Raw genomic sequence first — 25390 nt, forward strand, 5'->3', positions numbered from 1 at the left:
GATTCTTGGAATGAACTGTATTTGGGAGTTGCTGGTCCTTAAAACTGTAAATCTGTAAGGGCATTTTGTTTTCCAGTATCTAGCTAAGTACTTGGCACAGAGTCAAGTTTAGTAGCTATTTGTTGACCAGTGGAGGGAATTGATGAATATGAGAAGTTTCTTGAGGTCAGTGATGATTTAACTTACCTTCCACAATGCTAATAAGTAGCAATCAATGACTATTTACTGACGGATTTCTTTTAAAACTGTGTCTTCTCCTATACCTTTGTTCAACTCTAGGGAGGTAGCCATGAATATGCTTTAAGTCTTGTGTTTTGAAAAACCTGATTACTCTTTAGTGAGGTGAGGTGGTGGGTATAGCATCCAGGAACTGATCTGAGTAGTTTCAGGGGTTCACTTACCCTAGAAACCCAAGGAGAAAACCAATTCCCACATTTTGCAAGTTTATTTTGCTGTAGTACAATGAATAATTGTCCTGAGGGGACTAGATGGCATCAGAGAGTATTAATCTTAGATTTTCATTTCCTGTAAAATAACTTTCCACTTATTACATTCAGTGAGAATACTTTGGGTTTCAGGAAATATGCATATTTTATCACAGACAGTCCTAAGTGTGCTCCCAGATGTATCTGAAACTCTGGCATTAATAGTGGCAGGTGCAGGCAATTGAGTGAGCAGGAGGATGCCAGTTCAGGCTGTGGGAGGACTGGAAGTACAGGTAGGACCCAGTCACCTGGAGTCAGCACAGCCAGCACATCATCATCTAACTTTTGGCTCATGAAGCTTCTAAGATTGTTTTTCAATAGGAAAATACTAAAAATCAAAATGACAGTAATAATAATAATGAATGGGCTAGCATTTATCAAGCCCCTGACTTTTTCAGTTATTATACTAAGCTCTTTCATGTATCATGCTTTTTATTTTTTAATGTTTATTTATTTGTTTTGAGAGGGCAGGGAGAGGGAGGGAGGGAGGGAGAGAATGCAGGAGTGGGAGAGTGACAGAGAGAGAGGGAGACAGAGAATCCCAAGTAGGTTCTGCACTTTCAGCATAGAGCCCCACATAGGCTTCGATCTCACGAACCATGAGATCATGACCTGAGCCAAAATCAAGAGTCAGGTGCTCAACCGACTGAGCCACCAGGTGCCCCATGTATCATGCTATTTAATGGACTCTTTGAGAACCCAATGAAGTAGTGTAGTAAATTACACATGTAAGCCTCTCCACCAAGACTGAGTTTAAGAAAAAAAAGAAGTATTTTGTTCATAGAACTGAAATTAAGGGGTAATCCAGGCAAGTTAGATTTCAGGGGCTCAGACCATATCATGGGACCCTTCTTTTCCCTGTTTGGCCTTTTCTGATAGCCCTCTGGCAACTCCAGCTTGCATCCTCTGAAGATCAATTTCCCATGGAAAAGAAGATTCACTCTTGCAGAGTCAGAGAAGTCCATAACACCGCCCTCACTGCTGACACCCATTGCCAAGTTCAGGGGACCCAAGATCACCTTTGGTTTTAATAATTTGCCAGAAGGACTCACAGAAGTCACTGAAAGCTCTTATAATGATAGCTATGGTTTCTTACAATGAAAGGATACACACTCAAGTCACCAGAAGAGATCAGTGGAACAGAGTCCAGAAAAATTAAAAAAGCAGAGCTTCCTGTCATACTCCTACAGTACAATCATGGACAGAACTAACTTTTCCTAGTAACACTGTGTGACAATATGCACTGCATATTGCCAGCCAGGGAAACAAACCCTGGTGTCCAGAGATTTTATTGGAACTCAGTCACAGAGACATAGCTGACCATCCATGTGGCTTAGCTTTAGTTTCTAGTCCCTCCAGAGGTCAACCTAATCCACATGGTTCAAAGCCCCCACCATAAATCACATTGTTAGACTATCCAGTATAGCCCAAGGCCCCCAGGCAAAGACACTAAGGAGGCAGGACATCCCCAGGACTTAGAGATTACCTACCCCTCAGGAGCCAAGGGCAAAGGTCAGAGTTCTCTTTGGGTAAAGTTAATTCTTTAGGACACAGTTCTCCAACTTTTCTAATAATAGTCCTTGCCTCCAGTGTGGACTTGGGTCCGGCCCTGAACCAACTGCTGTGTCATGGAGAGGAAATCTGCAGACATGGGAGGCCTAGGGGTAGGACTATACAGCTGGCCCACTACGTAAACCAAACCAAGGAGTGTTGGTCCTCAGAGAAAGTTGGACATTGATCAAGCTCTTTTCAGTAGTAAATAAAAGGATGAAAGTCTGTATTAACTTATGAAAAGACTACACACAATAAATAAAACACCAAATTCCTTTTATTTTGATTGAATGGCAAGTCATTAGCAAGTCCATGGGAAAATGAACTAAAGGTGATTTAATAAATGTAGTTTTTAAAAAAGAGACAGAGGCTCTTAAAATATGACATGTGTGACTTAAGAAAGGCAGAATAATAACAAGTTGGTGAATAGGCTCTGTATATGATTGCTCATGCAGTTTCCCACCAGGAATGCATTGGTCTGTCTCTCTTCCCTAGGGCAGCATGAAAACCTCCTAGAGCAGTGGTTCCCAAGCTTTCCGTGCATTAGAATCACCTGGAGAGCTTTTAAAATTCTAATGCCCAGGTCACACCCCATACTAGCGAAATCAGAATGGCCAGGAAAAAGGGAAAAAGGATCCAGGGATCTCTAGTTTGGTAAAGATCCCTAAGGATTTCCATGTGCAGTGGCTTGGAAACCACTGTCCTAGAGTATATTAAAACAACACAAACACTACTATTCTGAACACTAGTTTCCAGTATGGCCAAATTCACCTGATTAAATGAACACTGACCAATCGTGAGTCAGAAGAACTGTTCTTGGGGGTCAGCAGGCTGAAGTGCCAAACCAGAGTTGGCCATGTCTGGGTTCACATGTGGCTTCATATTCACTACATGTTGGACCTTGAGCAAGTGTCTTAGCCTCTGGAAGTTTCAGTTTCCTTGTCTATGAGGAACCGCTGCTACATGGAACTTGGGAAAGAAACAGAAAGTGGCTGGCATAGCTTATGTTTGCTCCCTTCTTTTTATTGTCACATTTATTATCAGGGAGAAAACACACTTAGTTTTGTTGTCTTTTTTTTCCTCCTGCCTTTTAGATTTTGTTGCTTTGTGTTGTTTGGTTTGATTTTTAACATGTCTCTGTAAGAGTTTATTTATTTTTAAGTTTATTTACTTATTTTGAGAGAGAGAGAGAGACAGCACAAGTAGGGGAGGGGCAGAGAGAAAGGGAGAGAGAGAATCCCAAGCAGACTCTGCATTGTGAGCGCAGAACCCGATCTGGGGCTGGAACCCACAAAACCATAAAACCATGACCTGAGCCAAAACCAAGAGTTGGATGCTCAACCAACTGAGCCACCCCAGTGCCCCCTATGTAACATTTTTTTAAAAAATTATATCTCAGTTGGGGTGCCTAGATGGCTCAGTCAGTTAAGCATCCAACCTCAGCTCAGGTCATGATCTCACGGTTCACGAGTTCGAGCCCCGTCTCAAGCTCTCTGCTGTCAGCGCAGAGCCTGCTTCAGATCCTCTGCCCCCTCTCTCTGCCCCTCCTCCACTCACTTTCTCTCTCAATAAATAAACTTTAAGAAAAATTTATGTCTCAGTCAATGATGCAAAAGTTTGCGGTGTTCTTTGTTGTTAAATATATTTTTTACCTTAAGTAAGTATTGAGAGACCGTGGAGGAGGTGCCCCATTTATTCAGTCATTTATCCAAACAATATTTATTAAGTATCTATGACAATATTTCATCAATTCTAAAATGCACTCACTTGCAAAATAACTCACTATTATGTATGAATAAGAAAAGAAAAACCTTTGCCAATTAAACTAGAACATGCCATCAGTTGCAAGAAGAATTCTGATTTCATAAATGTTAAAATGAGTAAGGAAATGTACTTCATAGAGTGAGTGAAATGTGGTATCCTCCAGGAACTCAGGCGTTAAGATACAGAGAGAGCTATACATGGTACAGACTCAGTCATCAGAGGCCAGAAAGGACTAAGATCCACAGATGGCCTCAATTCTTTTCTCCTGAGAAGAGAGTTGATTCCAGTTTGATTAGGAGAAAATTCTTCTGTATGGCTCTTTTAGATCATTAAATGTCATACACTGATCACTGTTTCACCTTTGAGAAATACAGTGACCTGTTTAAATGGTCCCCATGTTCAAATCACTTTTCTTTAAACACAGCCAGTTTTAAGTGGCTATACATCATCCCACCCATGGATGGGAGAGTGAAAATGGCTCATTATTTCAGCAGATCACATAAGCTGTGATACAGGAAGGCAAGAGGCAGGAAGTTAGAATTCAATTTGATGATCACATGATCTTTCTTTCTCAAACCTCCCTATTCAACAGAAGATTTTGTGTTGTGATCCCAAATGGGTCAAAATGCAAGCTTGGGAAAAAATTTTTTGAATAGAGCCCTTTGCTTTATTCTCTCTATATATTTAATACAGATATGCCCATTTCTCTCTCCTTACATTAAAGTCTGCTTGCCCAGAAATGTGCCTACGTTTACTAAGTGTGTGTGTGTGTGTGTGTGTGTGTGTGTGTGTGTGTGTGTGTAACTGGCTATTTATGTCCCTGAGGAAAGGCAAGATATTTGGAGTGACAGGTGGACAATCGGTGATTCTGACTCATCCCATTGAAATAAAATCTTTGTGCTTAGTTTGGGAAGTTAGTTTTTTGATGACAGAAAAGAAGTGCAGAAAAAAAAGAGCACGAGACAAAAATAATAGCCTCTTCAAATCCAAATGAGAATCCTACTAATAGCGACTTGGTGTGCCATGCTGGGGCCGTGTTCCAGTCAACAGAGCTTTTCTTTTGAAGGTAAGCAATTTAGAGAATGAATCTACTCTACTCTCTGGGAGGAGGAAGGGTGCCAAAGTTAGATCTTTAAGGAAATAATCTTATTAGTCCCTCTTATTAAGGAAGCCTCTGCATTGTGTAGACTTTGAACCTGCCTGATAAAAAGTAGGTCTTGTCAAACAGCTCACAGCTCCTAGTGAAAAGGTTGAACTTTGTTGGTTTAGATCATCCAATCCAAATGCAAACATGTTTCTAAGCTTCTGTTTGCATACTCTGGGAGAAAAAAAGACTTTCTCATTTTCTCTGACTCCAAGGAGATGGCATCTCCCACCAAAATTACTAAAAATCGCTGTGTTGATGGCACGCACAGAAAGGCAAAAGTTTCTTGCACAGACTGAAATTTAAAGCCTCCCATCATCTTTGTTTGGGACCTTTTTTTTCCTTTCATTTTTTTTTTTTTTTTTTTTTTTTTTTTTTATAAATCTCTTAAGAGAACCTGGCCCTTGAGTTTCTCGACAATTACATTTCGGAGCTGACCCCCGTCTGAAGTTGTAAGGCTGAGATTTTGACAGCTTTGTCATTTTCATAGCTGTGAGGGTTTATGTCAGGCTTACAGGATTATTGCTCTCCAGGAATACTTCGCTGCATAATCAAGTGGAAGGTCAAGAGATAGGCAAAACAAAACAAAACAAAACCCTCTAATTAAATCAGGAAGGGCTGACTTGTGCCTTTAAAAGAAAAAAAAAATGCCTCCAACTTCATGCTTGCATCCAAGTGCAACAATTGGCCCCAATGAGGGGCCTCACTTGTCACAATAGATGAGAAAAAATTGCCACTAAAGTGAGGGGCTGCTTGAAGAACTAGCTTCATTCTTAACTTCTACGGTGCTATTAAGGCCCTTCTCAAATCAGATTAGAGAAAGGCACTCTACCACATAGCTTGATTAGAGTAATAGGGGAGAGCAAGCTCTTGTCTGGCATCTGCTACTTTTCCTCCAAAGATGTGTGGCTTCTGGTTATTGGCCTGGTATGTAATGGAACCAGAGAGTAGTGTCCAAGCAGAATCGAAAGAAAGCATATGACTTACTCTACTATGAAGAGACTTGAGAAAAGCCTGTCTCCAAATTTTTTCATGAAGGGTAACTACAATAAGGAACTAAGCACCTTGTAGAATTCCCAGTCAAACTGCTTTAGTCCTATTTTAGTTCAGCACATCCTATCTGAGACCTTTTATGTGCCAAAGATTGGTTTGATATTAGTGGAACAACAGAGTCATTGAGCTTCATGGCTACTGGGGACAGGTGAGCAAACACTATAAATATATGATGGTTAATATGATGGTGAGCAATACTAATAGCTTTTAAAAATTATTGAGCAGCTACTATGTACTAGCCATTGTTCCAAGTGCTTTAAAAGGAACAAGTCATTTAATGTAAAGATTAGACTGTGATACCTGGAGCACAAAGGACATGAAAATCCCCTGAAAGGTGGTGTTTGAGTTGGTTTTGAAAGAAGTGTAGGAATTATTTACTATTTTGAAGAAGTATAGGAATGAAAGAAAACCCTTGCTAAATAGAGACACTCTCAGATATAAAGGCCTGAGGTGTGCCATAAGGTAAGGTCTTCTAGGAAATATGGTATTCCTGCAGCATAATGCAAAAGGCAGGTAGTGGGCAAAGAGCTGAAGATAATAGAACAGAATGAAGGCTTTGTGCTGTAAGTGATGGATCCAGTGGAGAATTTTTAAGTAGGAGTGACGTTCAGATTTCTGCGTTAGAAAAATCACTCTGGACTCCAGAATTACTTCTGTCCCTGTTGAAGTAATAGCAGCACAGATTTGCCCTGTAGACCTCCCCTTGAAAACAGCCTACCTGCTGAGAGTGGGCACTGCCCTGGCTGAGGCCCTCATGTAGAGCTCTCAGGGATCAGAATTCTGGACACTTCATTTGTTGACTCAAAATGAGAGGAATAAAGATTTTTATTTTTATTTATTGGTGAATCTTACTCATGGAAACATAATGCTTCTGTATCAAATCTAATGCTCTAGTAATCCTTAGAAAGCATTACCTTCTTCAAGCAGCAACCCGAGTGTATCCCCCTAAGTGTCTGACTACGTCTGTGGGAATGACAACCCCTGGACAGTTGGTTGGAGCACACATTAACTCCCCGATGCCTTTGCATCAAGCTTGTCTGAGGCCATCTGTGTCTCATACTTACAGGTCAAGGAAAACCATCTTGGTGAGCAATGCCTGTCTTTGACGGTCAGTAGCGTGACTAACTGTCCAGGCAAAGGAGAAGGGCAGTGGCAAGAGGGGGACAGAGAAGCAGCAGTCACTTGTTTATGGGTCACTCTGAGGTGTCTAGGTGGGCACAAAGAATGGTGATGGTGTCTCCAAGACTTAACACTGCAGAAAAGGTAGGCCACAGGGCAGGAGATGATGAAGTTGACACTCATTTCTTCCCTAACCATTCTGCTTCAAGTTAAACTCTCCTTCATGTTTATGTAAACCAGCTATTGAAAATATAAAGGTTTACATCTGCACTGAGAAATGTCTGTGCCTCCTTGCCACCTTTGCTAGGGTCACTGGCTCCCACTTGTTCTTGAGCAGGGGCTAAGCACTTCTGTCCTGGAGATTATGGTGAGCATCCCTGTTAGTGGGAGTGGGGATGAAGTTGTAAGACAGTATATGACTCTGAAATGTGTCTTGTAGTGAAAGGAAAGGAGTTAAACCAACCCAGTTTAATGACCGGGAAGCCCTTCGGAGACTGGAGGAACATTATATAATTGCCCAGGGTTCTGAGAGTTGCTTTACCAGAGAGCTTACCAGTTGGACACATCATACAAAATTGAGCAGAGCCCAGGGAACCTCTGTGCTGTGGTGGAGAGGGTATTAAAAGAGCAGGGAGAGTCTGTTTCTGTTCAAAACCTGGATTTTGCTACTGAGATTACAACTGGGGCATTATTTTCCCTCTCTCTTCTTTCAAACAGTGCCATGGTACAAGACAAATCATGGGTTGACAATAAGCCAGAGAATTGAGGCCCCAGCAGCAGGATTTCCAGCCAACCCCCACCCTCTGACTGCATGCCCTCACTGCACAGATTTCTCAGGAACAGGGCTCTGGCCCCCTTGGTCATTTCAAGCCTGTAGAGCCTTCATAAGTTCTAACCACATATCAGCTTTCTAAATTGAGAAGGTGACGAATTTTTAAATTCATGAACCAGTGCTGTAATATTTCCACCATCCTACACATTACAATGCAAGAAGGCAACAGATAAATTTTCGCAGGACTGTGAGAACATGAAATATTGATGGGGGAAGGGAGCATGGCTGCGGTAGTGAGGTTCGCCTACAATGAAGGTAGCACTTCTCACTCTGGCTTCTCATTTTCCATCTCTCTCTTCTGATGGGTAGGACGAAGTGAAGGAATTCCTGGACCCATGATACCCAAGGCTAGTTCAGTGAAAGCTCTTAGAAAACTGTGCAGTGAAATCTGTATAAAAAGGTCTTTATCAAGTCTCCAGGGACCAATTGCTAATGCAGCTAATACACATTTGATCTATACAGATGATTTTCCCTTTGTCCCCAGGGGAGCCTCTACAAACACTTTGGATTTACATGGTGCCAGGCCCAAGTAGCCTGTTGGAAAATAAATAGCATTTTAACACATTCAGGCATCAGTTCCCAGGATGAAAAGTAGCACGTGGGCTCTTCTCTGAGTTTTCTATCTGGGCTATAGGACATAATCAAACTTCATTTTTAGAGCATTTCTTTTCCTGGTGACATTTCACTCTGAGGCACTGCATTCTGAAGAGAAAAGGGCACAAAGTAGAGACTCTGCTGGTTCAAAACAAAAAGAATAACATTTCATTTAGGACAGTATTTCCAAACACACGTTCGAGTATCATGTGGGTGCCAATGAGTATAGGACATGTACACAAGACATCCGTAAGGGGCACCTTGTTGAATACCTAACTTTGATAGTAATCTGTTTAGTGTAATACATATTAGAAATTGTGTGTGTGTATAACCACACACAATTGTGGTTATATATAGTTAGCACTTCTAAGCTGAAATTTCATAGATATTATTAGCTAGGATGAGGTAAAGTTGGAAACAGTATCTTTCTTCAGATTGACTTATTAAGTGAACTAAAGAGCCGAGGATCAGATGGAATGGTGGCTGCAGTGGTTGCAGGGAAGGACTGGATAGTGCACAAGCCTGGAAGGCAATAGGAAAATGACTAACACTTGGGAAATGCTGATCTCGGGAAATTCCCCACCTGTCTAATTAATAGGAGAGTCAGGGCCAGCTGCCCTTCCCAGGCCAGTGGTGATGAGTGTGGATCGATGAGCCTGCATCCCCAGGCAGAGACAGACCATAACTGATTCCCTGTAGCTCAACAGGATTTGAATCGCAATTCCCTGTTATCTGAAGTCCTGTTTTCCTTGTGGTTTTAAGCAGAAAATTGCATGTTCATGGTGCCTCCATCGGATGTGTCATATCAACCCTCCTCACAATGAAGTGATACAAGACAGGATACTGCAGGTCACTGAGGAGACACGCCTTTCAGAGAGGGATTCCTCCATAAGTGGGCTCTGCCCTGGGTTTGTAAGCACAAGAGGAGAATGTGTAACTCTCTTACGATGTGTGAGCCCATGATAGAAAGATGATGATAGCAGAGCCTAGCTACGGAGTCTTTAGTGTCGCCCAGCCACTGCCCATTAACCTCCAAGAGTTAGGTGAGCCAGGTGCCATTATTCTCCCTGGTATATTTATGGTGGAGCTAAGTTAGAGACCTACAACAGCAAGGAGATTCAAATCCAGTTCTGTCTGACCAAGAGGTTGGGTTTTATTCACATGGCAAAATACGGGGCCGCTTTCCAGCTGTGAACACTTTGGGGCAATGACTGTTACCACAGCTGTGGTGCTGTTGACAATGGGCATTTGAAAATCCTCCAGAGCCTTCTTTAGAATAGTGTCCAGAATCAAACTTCCTCCTTGGAAACAGAAATCACAGAATAAAAAAACATTGACCATGATCTTTTTTCAGGTATGGCAAAGTGTGGGAAAGTGGGGGGTTGGTTGGTGTAGGAGAAAGAGAAGAAATAGAAAATAATAAATACATATAAAAAGGAATTTATGGTGCACATGGGTGGCTCAGTTGGTTAAGCATTTAACTGTAACTTCGGCTTAGGTCATGATCTCACAGTCATGAGATAGCGTCCCAAGTCAGACTCTGCACTGACAGCGTGGAGCCTGTTTGGATTTTCACTCTCCCCCCTCTCTGCTCCTCCCCTGCTTACTTGCTCTCCCATGCTCTCTCTCAAAATAAGTAAATAAACTTTAAAAAAAACAGGAATTGATGTGCCAAGGTTATCTTCCCAGATCCGTAGTCCTAATGTCACAGGGCCTATGATACAGTCCTAATGACATGAGGAAAATACATACTCTCCTTCATGTTTCTCCTTATGTGTATTATGAGGGGTTTGGATTAAATGACCATGTAAGACCCATTAAAACCCTTTGAATCTACATTAGGGTAAATAATCCATTTTTATTTTGCCTTTGATGTATGGTGTTGCTAAAGCACTAGGGAAACCTTACCTTCACAGGTGACTGAGTCTGGAAAAGGACAATAAAGCCACATCATCATAAAGGATACCAGGAAAGTTTATATAGGATATCTCATTCTGGAGAGGTCCTGACACAGGGAACAGGGCCCACATTCTACCCCATCCCTGTTCTCCATGTTTGGACTCTGTACCAGAATCGTTGTTGCCTTCTTGCCCATGAACATACTTGGAATGTTGTAGAATAAACCAACTTTCTGAATCAGTTTCTGTATACAAGCAAAATGTTGTAAATCCTATCCCTAAATAGCTTAACTATAACCTCAAAGAATACAATGACTGCTTTTCTTTTGCTTCACTTAAGTTACTCAGATGAGGCTTATATAGTTTCTGAATCTTTTCTGCCACTTTAACTTCTTAAACCACCATTTTGAAGATAGCCTTAAACAAGTGTTCTGCCTTATGGAAACAGGAAGTAGGTGCCCCAGGCAGTTCCTTGTGTTATTCTGGAAGCAATGAGAGTTTGTCAATTCTGCCAACAAGACACACGTAGGCCTCTTAGGTAGTCTCAGCAGTACATATTTAGGGATATTCATCATTAGTAATTGAGTTTGAGCTTCCACAGGAGGAAAAAAACAAAAACAGATTTTAAAGATCACCAAGAGTACCTCCATATTATTTACGGAGACCAAGAAAAGCAAGTGTCCTAAAACTAGCATTCTAACCCCACACATTATAAAAGTACAAATGACTCAGCAAAGTCAGAGTTAACACTCAGATGAAGTATACCTCGTTTGAGGGGGAATGTTCAACTTAACACTGGTTATTTTAGTATCTACCATGGAAGGAAAAATAAGAGAAATGTTAAGCTAATGAAGCAAAAGCATGACTTACATTAGAAACCAATTAGCTGTGGTGATCTGTGCAGTGAATAAAGCCCAGCCATGTTACAACTTGATTTGGCTGATGTGTTTCAGAAGGACTCATAATTCATGTTTCAACTAGAAAAATAGCTTCAGCATATGATGCAACATACTGCATTTTTTGTTCAGGTGGTTTGACAGAAAGCAAAAGTTCTTTGAAACTCTGAGAAAGGATCTCAATGTCTGTGCAGTCCAGCTGTTCATCGGATATAGTCACAATGCATGTGGGTATTTTTTAGCAGGTAGCCCCTATTTATTTTGAAGATGTATCATTTTGGTAGCTCTTGGTTTTATAAGCAAGAAGTGATTGTTACTTAAAAACAACTGCATGCTCAAGACCTCTTGAGATTGTTTATATAGAAGGAAGACATATTTACTAACTATATCGTTAGAGAAGAGATACATGGGCAAAATTCCGTATTTTTCGAAGACATTAATAACCTATGTAGCCTTTATAAATTATGAAGTTTAAAGAACTTTTTTCTCATTTGAAAGATTTAGAAACTTGTAGCAAAACCCTCAGATAGTAAAATGGCTTAGCAAGATTTGTGGAACCTAATTTATTGAAAAACTTAAAATTTTAAGTAATCTCTTTCTGGAGAAAAAAAATATCATGAAGTGTTGGTCCTGTATGTACATTATTAAAGCAAAATACTAAACTGAGATGAAACCAACATGTTGGATGGTGAAAGAGAAACTGGCCGTGAGTTCCACTGGTTTTATCTTTAGCCTTGTGTGGGGATGAGGGAACATTTGAAAGGTAGTCAGGCCTCTGCTTTCCAGCAAAGCTGTACTAGGTGACATGAAATTGAGGAAGTAACTTAATGTCTTTGGTCCTCCTTCTCCTTTTGCATTAAGATGCTAGTTTTCTATTAGATTAGAGTCTGTCAACCTCTGTTCCTAGTAGTGTGAGGGGGATGGAGGCATGTAAATAAGTGGACAGAGGTTTCTGGAGGATGGGACTTGAGGCCACTTTTTTTTTCTCCATCTTGAGTAGAGCAACTTTCTTCTGGATATCAAGATTCTGAAATATGTTTAGTTTACAGTTTAATCAACAGAAAAGGGTTCAGTTGATTTTTAAAATGTTGGAATTCCCTTAAAAAATAAATCCCCTCTTAATACTCTGTTTTTATATCCTCGTTAGTTTTTATTGACCTCTGTCTTGGGGCAACTACTGTGAACACATTTATTGGAGGCAAATGATAGTGATGAGTACGGCATTTTGCACACAGATTGTCAGTAATGATCTGATTGCTCCGGGACCACTTTGAGATGGGGCTCAGGCATCTGTGAACCAATCAGTGTAAGTTTTGTGCCTTTTAATTGATAACCTTTTGAAAATGCATAATAACCAAGGCTAATTCTGAGGTCACAGGATGCCAGGCACTGAATTAACTACCTTATATTTCAGACTGAATCCTCAAAATCTTAGAAGTGAGTCTCATTATCTATAGTTTCCAGTTAAGAAAATTGAGGCTCAGGGAGGCTGAACAGTGTGTACCAGTCCACAGGTGAACAGATGACTGGCAGAACCTGAGGCTTTTCCCACCTTGCAGCTCTGGAGGGCCACAGGAGGGGTCCCCAGGGGATCCTTACTAAGATTTCTAGTCTGAGGTCAGCCTCTAAGTTGATTATTGCTTCGTTATTAGAGGAATAAATGATAATATTGAATCATCTTCCTCCCAAGGAATCATCTCTGTTCTTGGCACTCTAGTTAGCTGCTTCTGAGTCCTTTCCAGGAAAAATTACAATGTGCATTGGATTCCTTAGTGGCAAGAATGAGTGGAACCACCTAAGCTGAGAGCACACTTGTACCCACAGGTGGCCAGGGCCTCCTTAAGGGCCAGTGGACTAGATGACCCAGGATTTGGGGTCTCAGGAGCCAATACTACAGCTTGAAATCCTCCAACAGGGCAATTTGTATCTGCTTTTCCATTCATCAGATCTTTGGGTGCCTCGGCTGGTGAATGATTGTGTGTGTGTGTGTTTGTGTGTGTTCTATTATGCTACCTATCATCTGTTTATTGCTGAGGGATGTTCTCCTGCACATACTGGAGCAAATATCCCATTTCTTCCTTTGCTGTGTATCAAAGGGTGTATTTGCCCCCTTTGGGCTCTATTCCACTGACCTACACTGTGTTCTCTACCATACTTTCCATCTCAGACACCAATTTTCCATCCAAGTTGTCTGAATTGGGATGGACTAAGCCATTGGAAGTGGCCATCACTTTAAAAAAAAAAAACTGGCAAACATAGGAGTGCACATTCAAAGGACACCTTTGGAGAGAAGCAGGTTGCTTTTCTGTGTTCTTGGATGAGACAACTGACTTTGCCCAAACTGACTTCTTGCCTAGATAAACTGACTTCACTGTGAGGTCCTGCCAAAGGTTGTTTCATTAAGCGGTGCCTGGGGCTTTCACAAAGTGAAGTCACCTCTGCCTGCCAAGCAGGGACTTTGTAGCTAGACAACAGGGGAGTTGCATAGCCTTCTCACTACTCCTACAGAGGAGGAAGCTCCTGTCCTCATCCTTCCTTTGCTGTGCCAGCATACCGTTCTCCCTGCCTGTGGCTAATATGCCCAGCTCATAATGTGTTGTCGAGCTACTGACAAGAAGGGAAATGGTGGACTGCAACTTGGAGAATTGTTCATTTTGCTGAAGAGGAGACGTGGGGACAGAGTCATTGCTCTACTTGGTGAAATCAGTGGTCTTCCCATCTAGTGCTCTGACTTGGATGGGGCACCAAGGAGCATTTGTTGGGTGAGCGTGACTGCTCTACATCCAGCTTGAAAGGTTAGTCATGTTGCCAAATGTGCCTTACTTAACAGCCCATTCTAAATCAATCTTCCATGAACTCATCAGAATGTTTTGGTTTTTTTTTTTTTTTTTTTTTTTTTTTTTTTTTGGAGTGTCACAGCTTGGCTGCTTCCATATCAGCACCTCCAACCCAGGGCGGTCACTTGCAGGGCATGCCCCAAACTATTCTCAGAGCTTTCCTCCCTGGAGTGTCATCTGCTCACTCCAGGGAAAGTGTCCTTTCCCCCCTGGCTCATTTGCCATCATGGCCATATTTCAATGCTCTCTTGGTTCCTAATAGATGAGTTGGGACACGCATCAAAGTGCTTCTGTTTCCTCTGAAAGAGGTTGAATCTGGGAAGGGGGGGGATATATGTGGGAATGGTTTAATTGTATCCATGAGGATTCTTAGTAATCAGGATGCCAGTGTGTGTTTTCCAGAGCCTAGAGCTGACATAAATAATGTAGCGTACCTCGCTTTGTGCAGGCTTGCTGAGGAATGCTGATGGAGAAAAAGCCAAACTGGGATCTGAAGCTCCCGGCTCCCGGCACAGCCTTTAAAATCTTTTTATTGAGTAGCCGTTTTGAAACAGCAGCCAGGGCCTTGGCGGGCTGTGTGTGCTAGGAGAAGTGGATGAAGGAGTAACTTTGGAGGAAGCTGCTTCACTTGGTTTTTGGAGAATGAGAATCTAGTGCAGCTCGGGTGGCTCCAGCTAACGATTGGTTAATTTCATTTTGCCTTCCTAATCCCAGAAGGAATAGGACAGCTCCGGCAAGGCCCTGAGAGCCGGGTAAGTGTGCAGCTGTTGCTAACAAGATATGACTGGCCCCTCAAACATTGTTAAAAGCATCTTGCTAGCCTTTTAGAGCCTCTTGCCTTAATGGTAAGAGCCAAATGAGCTTTGCGGGACAGCTAACCCCAAATGAAGTCCTGCAGCTTAAGCTCATTTAAAGGCGAAGTATGCACTGGGGAGAACAAGAGGGACCACAAATGCCACAGTTCATTTGCAGGGAGGAAACAAATGTGTCTTTACGTGGGATTTTTACAGGAGGTCTGCCAAGCCAAATTTCCAATGGAAGTCTCTTCCAGAGTTTGATTTAAAGTGTAACTCAAGCCTTGTCTGGGGCACAGACGATACAAGTGAAGGAAAAGATGGCTGGGGGAGGGAACCAAAAGGGTGTTAGAAATAATCTTCTGTTGTTCATGCTAGGGGACAGGTTCTGGGCACTCAGTGAAAAAGACAGCTATTCCTTGCTTTTATACTCTGGTGATTTAGAGAAGGACCTCAGGGAACATTTGTTTTTTTTGTTTTTCCTTTTGATTAAGGCATTTGGGGTCTAGAAAAGAAGATTAAAGCAGGATCAGTTTAATTTATTTAGTCTGCCTCACAGACATGAAGCTTCAGAATGGTAAGTATCAATTATGTTCCTATGGGTTGGGGACTAGCTGGGAGAAGGGTTCTCAAGCAGGCGTTCTAAGCAAGGACCTGTTAGCAAATCCAGGCTGTTTGATAGTTTTGGGCTAGTGACAAGAACCTATGTGTTGACACAGAAAGAGTATTGATGACTGGAAGGGTCTGTGCAGCTTACCCCTTAAGGGATGGTTCTTTCTGCTGTGGCTGGTGTGACAATTAGGGGGACTTCATTTGGATGCCTCATTCACCCACTTAAATCACAAGAAAAATGTAAAAATATTCAGGCACTTTCATCATGGAGCACATCCATTTTTTTGTCCCTTTTAGGTGGCTACATAATAGTGTTGACTTTGTTCTCCATTTAAAAAAGTATCATCTTAATGCCTTTTATAAAATTACACTTGGAAATTCTGTCTGTCGTATGATCCTCTGGATGTGATACTAAGAACTCTAGAACTTTTAACTATCTGGCTGGACTGGTGAAAAAGAAGCACTTTTATTTTATTTTATTTTATTTTATTTTATTTTATTTTATTTTATTTTATTTTATTTTACTGTTTGTCTCCACTCCATTTCATCATCTCCCTACAGTGCCCAGGTTTTGTTTACCTGCTGCTTTGAAGGGTTTCATCAAAACCTGTATTCAGCAGTCACTAGAGCCCAGCATCCTTCTCTCTGTTTATGCAAATACTCTCCCAGACCTGAATTGTTTTGCCTTGTTTTCCTGGTCAATTTCTATTGTCACAGATAAGGAAAAGGGGATTGAGATTTCTTTAGTGCAAGGATCTATATCAACAGTTGTCTAGCAATCCTTTCATTCTTCGGGCAATAGCATGCCCATCTGTGAAATGGGCTTGAGACCCAATTGAAAATGCTAAACCTCTGCTCTCTGGATGCTTGAAAAAAGTTATAATAGACAATTAGCTACAGGGTCGTCTGCCAGCTGTTTTCTGTAGGACTGAGTTTAGAAATAATTTAAGTGACCCTCCAAAACGGGTTGCCTGTTAGTTTTTATTTATAAGTGCATTAGAAAAAAGTACATTTTAACTGAGAGAGAGATAAAATGCTTCTAATATAAACAAAACTCAGTTTTTATAACCTAAGAAGTGACCTGGAGGAATGTGAGGAATTGATAGAAGGCTGTGGTTCTCGGGTGCAAAGTCACGGCTTCATGTTTAATTTAACAAAACATTAAACATTTCATGTTTAATTTAATGAAACATTAGAGCACTAGGATTTGTCACCTTCATGACAGAATGTCAGAAGTGTGGGATAGTTTCAGAATATATGTTCTTTCTGCAGAATTCACATATGACACTGGAAATGTTTCACAACCGAGAACGTAGACTTTTTTCTAGGGGTCTTTTTTCCCTCTGATAAAAGCAGGAGAAGCAAAAAGCAAGTAAAACAACAAAAACAACAGCACATTAGGCATGCACTACTAGTCTAGCTAATTTTAGGGGGACTATTATCAGGCATTTAGGCAAATCTATTAACATTTAGCATCAGCACAAACGGAATTGCATTTCTACTTTTTGTGCTTCTGACAAAATAAGCACCAGGATCTTCAGGACAAGAAAAGAATGGATGTTGGAACCATGTGTTGTGTGGTCAACTTGATTAAACCCATTTGGATTTTTTAATGAACTATTTAAGAAAGTGGGGTGAGATATTTGGAAAATTTTAAGTAAATCTATCAGTGTGACAAAGATCATTACCACTGAGGAGGAGAAGCCTGCATCGCTCGCCAGGTTTTTTTCTTAGACTGGAAAATGTGGTTGGATATTGTGCAATAGTGCTACTTTGCTTTTGGCTTGCGATGGAAAATTTTCCCTTTTTGTATTTCACAGTGCTGAAATATAGATATGCCCGACCTCTCTGTCCATATTTGGCAGATTGGTGGGACTCTTTTTTCATCTGATGCTTAAAATGTTCAGATCTTTTTGACAGGAAATAAGAAATTATGTTTGAGCAATGCAGGTGATTGCCAATTCATTAAACGTATACATATGTGGACACATGCATTTATAGACACACACACAAAATACACAGGCAAACAAAAGTTCCCCAGATTCGGCCTCGATTCATTTGAACTATCTCCTGCACCATCTCTGGAATGCTGTATGAAACACAACATAGTATTTTGTGATGGCAGGCGTGCAAATACCTCTCTGTGTTATTATATACTCAGTCTGAATGTGCAGCTTCCTCGTGTGCCTTGAAGTGGCTGAGACCAGATGCTTCAGAGAGAGAGATGTCATATTAATGCAATTCAAAGGAGCATATGGCAAGAGAAAAATCGTTATGACAGTTACTGACCTGAAGAGCAAGTAGCTTTTTTAACCTTTAAAAAAAATTGTTTTAACTCAATCCTAAGTAGCAGCTGATACTTTATTTAGTTGAATATTTTTTAACTCTCCTATAGGTTGCATTCTGGAATGGGGGGGGGGTGCAAAAGAGTGGCCTGGACTTCTAGAGAGCCCTATTTTCTTTGGTGGAGGTGGGGGGTGGAGAATCATCCTGCTGTCTCTGTGATCCCTCTCTAACCACCAACCTGACCTGTGGGTGGCTCAGAAATGATGGAGGTTGACAATCAACTCTCTTAATTTCAAAAGGCTTCTCTGGAGCACCCCCTCTATGTGTCTGGCACTCTGACAGGCCCTGGAAGAAAAAGCAAATGAGACATGGTTCTCATCTTGAAGGAACCCTGTCTAATGGGGAACTTCTGCTAACAAAAATGTGTAAAGCATAGTCTTGGGTGCTGTGGGGACTGAGGAAGGAAAACCTGTCCATGGCTGCAGGTACCAGGTGGGTGCTGAGGAATGGGCAGCTAGTCTCAGACAGCAGGTCAGGAAAGGCTTCATTGAGGCTTTTGGTCAAAAGAGGAACCTGGAAGTTTCCCCTGGAAGACAGAGCACAGAGCCTTCTGGACCCAGAAAAATGGTTTACAGATCAGGGAACTTCAGGTGCTGAGTCCAGGAAGGCTAGTTCACAAGGAAGGCAAAGGATTATACTAGAATGATTAACACAGCCTCCACAGTAAATGGCTTTCCATACTTTAAATCTGCACCACCCTATCAGAAGTCTAAGGCAGCCAGGCAATTCATGGCTAAATGGATGGCAAGGGTCAGGCATCGGAAAAAAAAAAAAAAAAAAAAAAAAAACAACAACAACAACAAAAAAACAGGGCATGGGTTTATGTGAGAGCTCCAATTTCCATGTCTAATTCGACTTAGAGAAAACATTGTGCTGGCTGCCACTGTGTGGACCAAACAATTAAATGTGAAGGTCCCAGATGGAGCCTGGGGGCTGCTAGCTTGCAACCTTTGCAAATGGATAGCAGGTCCCTGTAAAGGGATTTCTTCCTCTGGCTAACTTCAAATCAGAAAAGATTTTGGAGGAGCTTTTACATAAGCATGGACTGTCTTTGGAGAGAAAATTTCCCCCAAATTTTCTAATTTTCAAGTACCCTCCCTTGAAAATCTGCTTTTGGGAAGAGGTATTAAATACATATATTTGTTTACATCTGGATGTGTGTGTGTGTGTGTGTGTGTGTGTGTTTATACAATGGTGGGTGTGTTTGGATTCTTTCATATAGTCACAGCTTCTGGAGGTAGAAGCAGAAATGCAGGTTGAAACACCGACTCAGTAAAGACACACAATTAGTCTGTCACAGCTAATGAATGCCTTTTTGCCTAGCCAATGCAGTACATGATTTGGGGGTCTTTTTTCCTTGCTCTTAATTTTTTAATTTCCTCACCAGTCATTTAACGGTCTACCCTATAGTAACAGCAGATATGCTTTCCCTTCTCTTTGAAAGCCCTACAGAGTTCCACAGGCATACCTTTGGAGAACACAGACTCCACTTAGTGTTGACTTGGGATGGTGGAAGGGAGCCTGGCAATAACCTTTTAGACCTTCTTTGCTCTGCCACCACTCACCTCTCACCTAGTCCTAGGTCAGGAAGGGCTGCTGCTACACCAGAGCAGTCTGTGGGCAACACCTCCCAGGAAAGATTTGTCAGAGGGATCCACCCCTTCCTGCGGGCTCTGCCCTCCTGAATTGTCAGCATTTCCTTGTGAGTTAAGCTCCAGGCAGGCAGTGGGAACCCTGGGATTGGGCCCTGACTGTCTCACCACTTTTGAGTAAGATTGCCAGGCATTTTCCATTTGCTGAAGTGACTGAGCTCACTGCCCTAACTTATCTGTCTGAAGATGCTAATATTTCTCAACTCTGTGGGAATATTTTTTTTAATTTTTCTGTTTATTTATTTATCTTGAGAGAGATAGAGACAGCGTGAGCAGGGGAGGGGCAGAGAGAGAGTGGGGGAGAGAGGGAATCCCAAACAGGCTCTAGGCAGCCAGTGCAGAGCCAGATGCAGGGCTTGAACTCATGAAACTGGGAGATCATGACTTGAGCTGAAAGGAAGAGTCAGTGCTCAAGCGACTGAGCCACCCAGGCACCCCTGTGGGAATAATGTTAATGTGGACAAAGAAAAAAAATTGTGGCCAAGATATCTACTTAAACCCCTGTTCCACAAACCAGCCACAACTTCTGTGTGTCTGGGGGGCTCCTGTGCTGAGGCTCACCTTTACTTCGTGAGGCTGCCGCAGAACCCTCAGGTCTGATGGTCTAACAGTCCAGCAAACCTAGTGCTGTTCCTTTCTCTCCACACGGATCAAGTTGCAGGGTCTCAGCCCCTTTCCCTCAGGATGTGAAGACAACAAATCACAAACTAGCAAATGAAATCACCCACCCAAAAGCTCTATGCCAAGCAGACTCCCCTGAATGTTGGAGAAAAAGGAAGAGTTTCATATGCCAGCAGTAAAAAGAACTTGAAATGTCTGATGGTCTCTTTATTTCTTACACAGTCTCTGCTGTTCAAGGAAGCAAAGTCAGTAAAGATCTATCCACTTGGGGCCCCAGATCCCTGCCAAGTTCCCTGCTGAATCTTTCTCTTCCAAACCAGCCAGAAATTCAAGTGTTTCTCTCATTGTATTTATGCAGAGCAGTTCAGCCCTCTCCACCTCTGCCCCCAAAGCCAGTGCCTTTGTGAGCATGCTGGTGGACAGAAGCCAATATATTCTTTGATTCTGTCCCAACACACTCTGCTGAAGGAAGACAATCATATAGAGATTGATTTCCCTACAGATACAAGTAATACTATTTCCCACCACCAACCTTCAAGCCAGAAGGGAAAAGTTGTTAGGTTTTTGTTTTAAATAAGAGTGTTTCTGACACCTAATACTGTATGATGTATTTCATTATTCTTCTCAATGTCCTTCCTTACATGGATGATTAATTGAATTACTGATTGATCAATTATAGAGGCACTGTGGCCAAAAGGTAAGAGCACAGACTTGGGCACCCTGCCACTTACTAGCTGTGTGACTCTGAGTGAGTTACTTAGGTTCTCTGAACTCCAGGTAAATGAGAAATCACCGTAGTACCTCCCTGACAGGGTGGTTATGTGGTTACATAATACATGGGAGAGTCCTTATCTTAGAACCTGGCACATGCAATTTGTTCTTTCCTTTGTTTTCAACTTGATCATTTCATTTCCTTGGCCCAAATTTCATGATAGGGTTTTTCCTTCTGTTTCCAAAATGATTTCAGTTGGGGTTGTTGGGGTACCAGGGTTGTGGCAGAGGCCAGAGCATGCCTCACCCCACCAGGGGGAAATTGGCACACAATTATTGACCCTCCCCTTCCATCCTCAACCCAGAAGGGGGCATTCCTGCTCTCTGCCGCGAGGCTGGTTTTGGGGTTAGTGTATGTTTCTCTGAAGTACTGTCCTACTGATCTTTAATCAGAGTGCTAACAAACCCCAGTGGTTCAGAGTAACTGGAATTAGCCAAACTTTTTTTTTTCCAAGGGCAGTATTACTAGAAACACAAACAGAAATATCTCATTCATCTTCAGTGTCAGAGAATCCAATTGTTCCGCCTTGGTTTGAGTCCTCCACAATTATTGCAACTAAATTTTAATCAACAGTTTTGGTAACAATATTGAATTTAAAAGTGCCTAGCTACTAGTTAGAGCATGGCTTAGCTCGTACACGGGCACATCAGTCATTCTGTGGTGATTAACATCTATTCAGAACAGAGAATGTATTATGGGTACTAAATTATCATAGGAATTAATGCAGTCTTTTTAAAGGGCTTAAAATATGTTAATAAATACAATATTCCAACACCTGCAGCTCAAGGAACCTAAGCCATTAAATTATATTTATTATTACAGGGATCTAGGTGGGGGAAAATAGTTTAATGAGCATGAATGAAACAGGGGTTCTTTATTTAAAACTTCTTACCTAAAGAAACTGTTCCCTTTGAGGAACTCTATTATAGAATCATCTGCTATACAAAAAGTTAATCAGACACAATAATTTTTTAACTTTGAAGAATGAACTTCAGGTTTTCCCTGGGAACATGACAAAACTCTCTACTCTCTTCCCATTGAACTTGGGATTCAACTTCCCCCTTCCCTGATGCTTCTCCACCTTCTCACTGATGCTCCACCCAAGGGCCACACCCTACCCAGCTCTTTTCCACCTCAGGGTCTTAGCACATGCTTTTACCTGTCCATGATACTTATTTTGCAACAACCCATTGGTACATTGCCTGGTTTTGTCCTAAACAAATTTTAATTATTAGCTAATTTAATCCTTGTAGCAACCTAATGGACTAGGTCCCATTATCATCCCCATTTTACCAATGGGGAAAAGAGTCAGAGATTAAGTGCCTTGCCCTAGGCCTTGCTGATCTGAGGTGATCCTCTCTTCACCACAAAATTCTGCCTCTTGAAGGGTCAGCTACCACCATCTCTCAGATCTCAGCTAAATTGCTGGCCCTGACACCTTTATCTAAAATCTTCCCCACATCCTTTTTTCTCTTTCATTGTCCAGGTAACCCTTTGTGTTTTAGCCCAATTTGAAACAATTATACGTCTATGTATTTTTAGTTGTCGTTTCCCTTCTCTGTCACTGCTATCATGTCCATGAAGGCAGCAACCGCTTTTGTTTGATGCTCTACCCTCAGCCATATTAAAGTAACTGACATTTAATAAATACTGAATAAATACTTGTTTAATGGGTCCTTGAACTCCTATGCTCACCATTGACTGACTGTAGCCAGAACAAATTACATTTTTCATCTCTCTGGATAGACAGATGAAAAATATCTTCTTTTTTTAATTTTCAAAGAGTGGGGCTAACTCTTTTGTGTATTTTTAAGTCAATTGATTTAAAAAATGGCATTGTAGCATAATAATTTCTATATTAAATCTGGGTCCTTGTACGTAAAATGTTCGGAAATTAGGATCCAGTGTAACTCATACCAAACAAGTAAAGACTCCAAGAACCTTGGAGTAGAAGCCACTTGGTCAAAGTAGGCGAGCTGGTTAAGACAGTGTTGAAGAGCATGCCTGAGTGCTCTCAGCACATGGTCCAGTGTTGTTTCTGCCCCTCTGCCTTGCTCATTCAGTCACCGAGGCTGACAGCATCAAAAGAAAGCTATCAAAAACAGAGGAGCTTTTTCAGACTGACTTTTGCTGCTGCTAAGAACATTGTGCTTGGCAGGTTGGGAGCAGTAGATTGAAGCTCTCTTACTTTTTTAAATCTTGGGGGTGTTTGAGGTGAAAATTAACTGTCTGAATATCCTTGTGGTGGAATGCATTTGAAATACTATTTCCTGTTTCGAGGTGGAAGAAGGAAAATAAACAAACATACGTCGTGTGGAATTAAAAATGGAGGTCCCAGAACTACACATCATGCTCAGAGTGAGACACGAGCCTTAGAGAAACTGCCTTATTTTCCTGGTTTGCCAGCTTGCTGAGGATACGCTCTGACTACTAAAATCCCCAGCACCATGGTTCTTTACCACTTATGAGCCATGGGCCACATTGAGAATCTGATTAAAGTTTTGGACTGTATGCCCAGAGAAAAGGAATATATACAAACGTGAAACATTTTACAGATTATTTCAGGGAGTTTATGGACATTAGTTTGTCCATTTCATAAATCTCTATAGGCCCATGGATTCTAGTTTAAGAAGCCCTGGTAACATATGATATTAGTTAATTGTAGTCGTAGTAGTAAGTTCTTGCTATATCAGACACCTGGCTACCTTTGCGTGTGTGTGTGTGTGTGTGTGTGTGTGTGAATCCTTTTTACTTAATCCTCCGTTATTACAACTATTCCCATTTTATAGTGAGGATACTGAGGCTTAGAAAAGTTAAGAAACCAGAAAGTATTAGAGCCTGGATTAGAACCTAGCTGATCTGATATCAGAGTGACACAAAGGCAGGTAGAGCAAGTTTGCATACAGTAGACCTTCACAGCTTAGATGTAATGCCATGATAAATCTCATAGTAGAAAATAAAGGGTAAGCAAGACATCTTCAGAGTGTCACTCATAGCTACAAAGGGCTAGGGACTCCACCTGTAGGTCTTTGAACTCCTTGTGGAGATCTTATTGGAATGGTTTCAGGATATCTCCTCTTTCCAAGAACTGCCCTCTTTCCTCCTACATAGTGAGGAAATTCCAAGGAGTTTGACATCCTTAACCCATTGGGCTGTTCTTGTGGTTTTTATTATAGCCTGTATTCTGTTTATTTTCAGTTTGAGAATGTCTGTTGTCAAATGGGCAGATGAGTCCTGTCTGAACGTGAAACCCTTATAGGAATATTCAGAACCAACTGAATTATTAGCACACTTTATAAGAGGCGATTAGTGTGAGGTGTGTTCAGGTATTTCCCGCTTTCCCCAAGAGAGTGAATAGTGAACCGATTACAAGTTGCTTAAGAATGAGGGCACCTGGGTGGCACCATCAGTTATGTGTCCAACTTCAGCTCAGGTCATGATACCACAATTCACTAGTTCGAGCCCCGCATCGGGCTCTGTGCTAACATCTGGAAGCCTGGAGCTTGCTTTGGATTCTGTGTCTCCCTCTGTCTCTGCCCCTCCCCCACTCACCCTCTGCCTCTCTTTCACAAATAAATAACCATTAAATTTTTTTTAAGAAGCTTGAGAATGATCCTTTGACCATTTTTTCCTTTGTTTTTTAAAGGAAAGGCATACTGAGTTAGAGTTAAGAACTTTAATGGATTTATACACCTCTAAGTGTTTCTTCTTCATTGTGCTTTTCTAGTCTTTTTATCTTATAATTAATTTCCTAAGTACCTGCTTTGGCCCAGGCCCCTGGCTGGACACTGAGAATAAAAAAGTGAATCAGATAAAGCCTCTAGCCTCAAGTAGCTTACAGTCTAGTAGGAGAGCAGGATATGTGAACAAATCAGGGTGAGTGTTGTGGTGCATAGTATGCAAACAAAGGAGAGAGTGGTAAGCTCATGTTTAAAAGATTATGGCTAACTGCAAGGACAGACTTTGAGAACCAGCTAAGTATGGACAGTGTATTCTGTAGGGGCGTCTTGGTGGCTCCGTCGGTTAAGCCTCAGACTCTTGGTTTAGGCTAAGGTGATGATCTCAAAGTTGGTGAGATTGAGCCCCAGGTCAGGCTCTGTGCTGATAATTCAAAGCCTACTTGGCACTCTCTCTCTCTCTCCCTCTTTCTGCCCCTCCCCTCCCAAAAAATAAACTTAAAAAAAAAAAGTATATTCTGTGGAACAAAGATTCTCAAACTTCACTGGGTGTCAGAATCCTCCAGAGGGCTTGTTCAAACACATTGTTGGGCCCTAACCCAAATTTCTAATTTAGTGTGTCTGGGGTGGGTCCCCCAGTTTGCATTTCTAACAAGTTTTCAGACAGTGGTCATGCTGCCAGTCCAGGGAACACACTTTGAGCACACTCTTCTAGCCCTTCCAGAAGAAAGACTATAGAAAAA

General features: G+C 41.6%; 1 protein-coding gene across 19 annotated transcripts in view; it reads left to right on the plus strand.

Moving 5' to 3' along the window:
* TENM2 (teneurin transmembrane protein 2) overlaps window positions 1-25390 on the plus strand; it is a 1969530-nt gene that overhangs the window by 1526657 nt on the left and 417483 nt on the right. For 2 of the 19 annotated variants that reach the window (XM_040444236.1, XM_040444285.1), the window contains exons 1-2: window positions 14617-14925; window positions 15462-15544. The exons of 15 other annotated variants lie outside the window; for them this stretch is intronic. In XM_040444236.1, the coding sequence (XP_040300170.1) occupies window positions 15529-15544 (16 nt within the window). In that variant the 5' untranslated portion in view covers window positions 14617-14925; window positions 15462-15528. Of the gene's footprint in view, window positions 1-13860; window positions 14132-14616; window positions 14926-15461; window positions 15545-25390 lie in introns of those variants that run through there. 2 more of the 19 variants (XM_040444266.1, XM_040444260.1) reach the window with 2 other exon arrangements.

This window comes from Herpailurus yagouaroundi, unplaced genomic scaffold, assembly GCF_014898765.1.
Source record: "Herpailurus yagouaroundi ecotype Mexico unplaced genomic scaffold, PumYag 29, whole genome shotgun sequence".
NCBI lineage: Eukaryota > Metazoa > Chordata > Mammalia > Carnivora > Felidae > Herpailurus > Herpailurus yagouaroundi.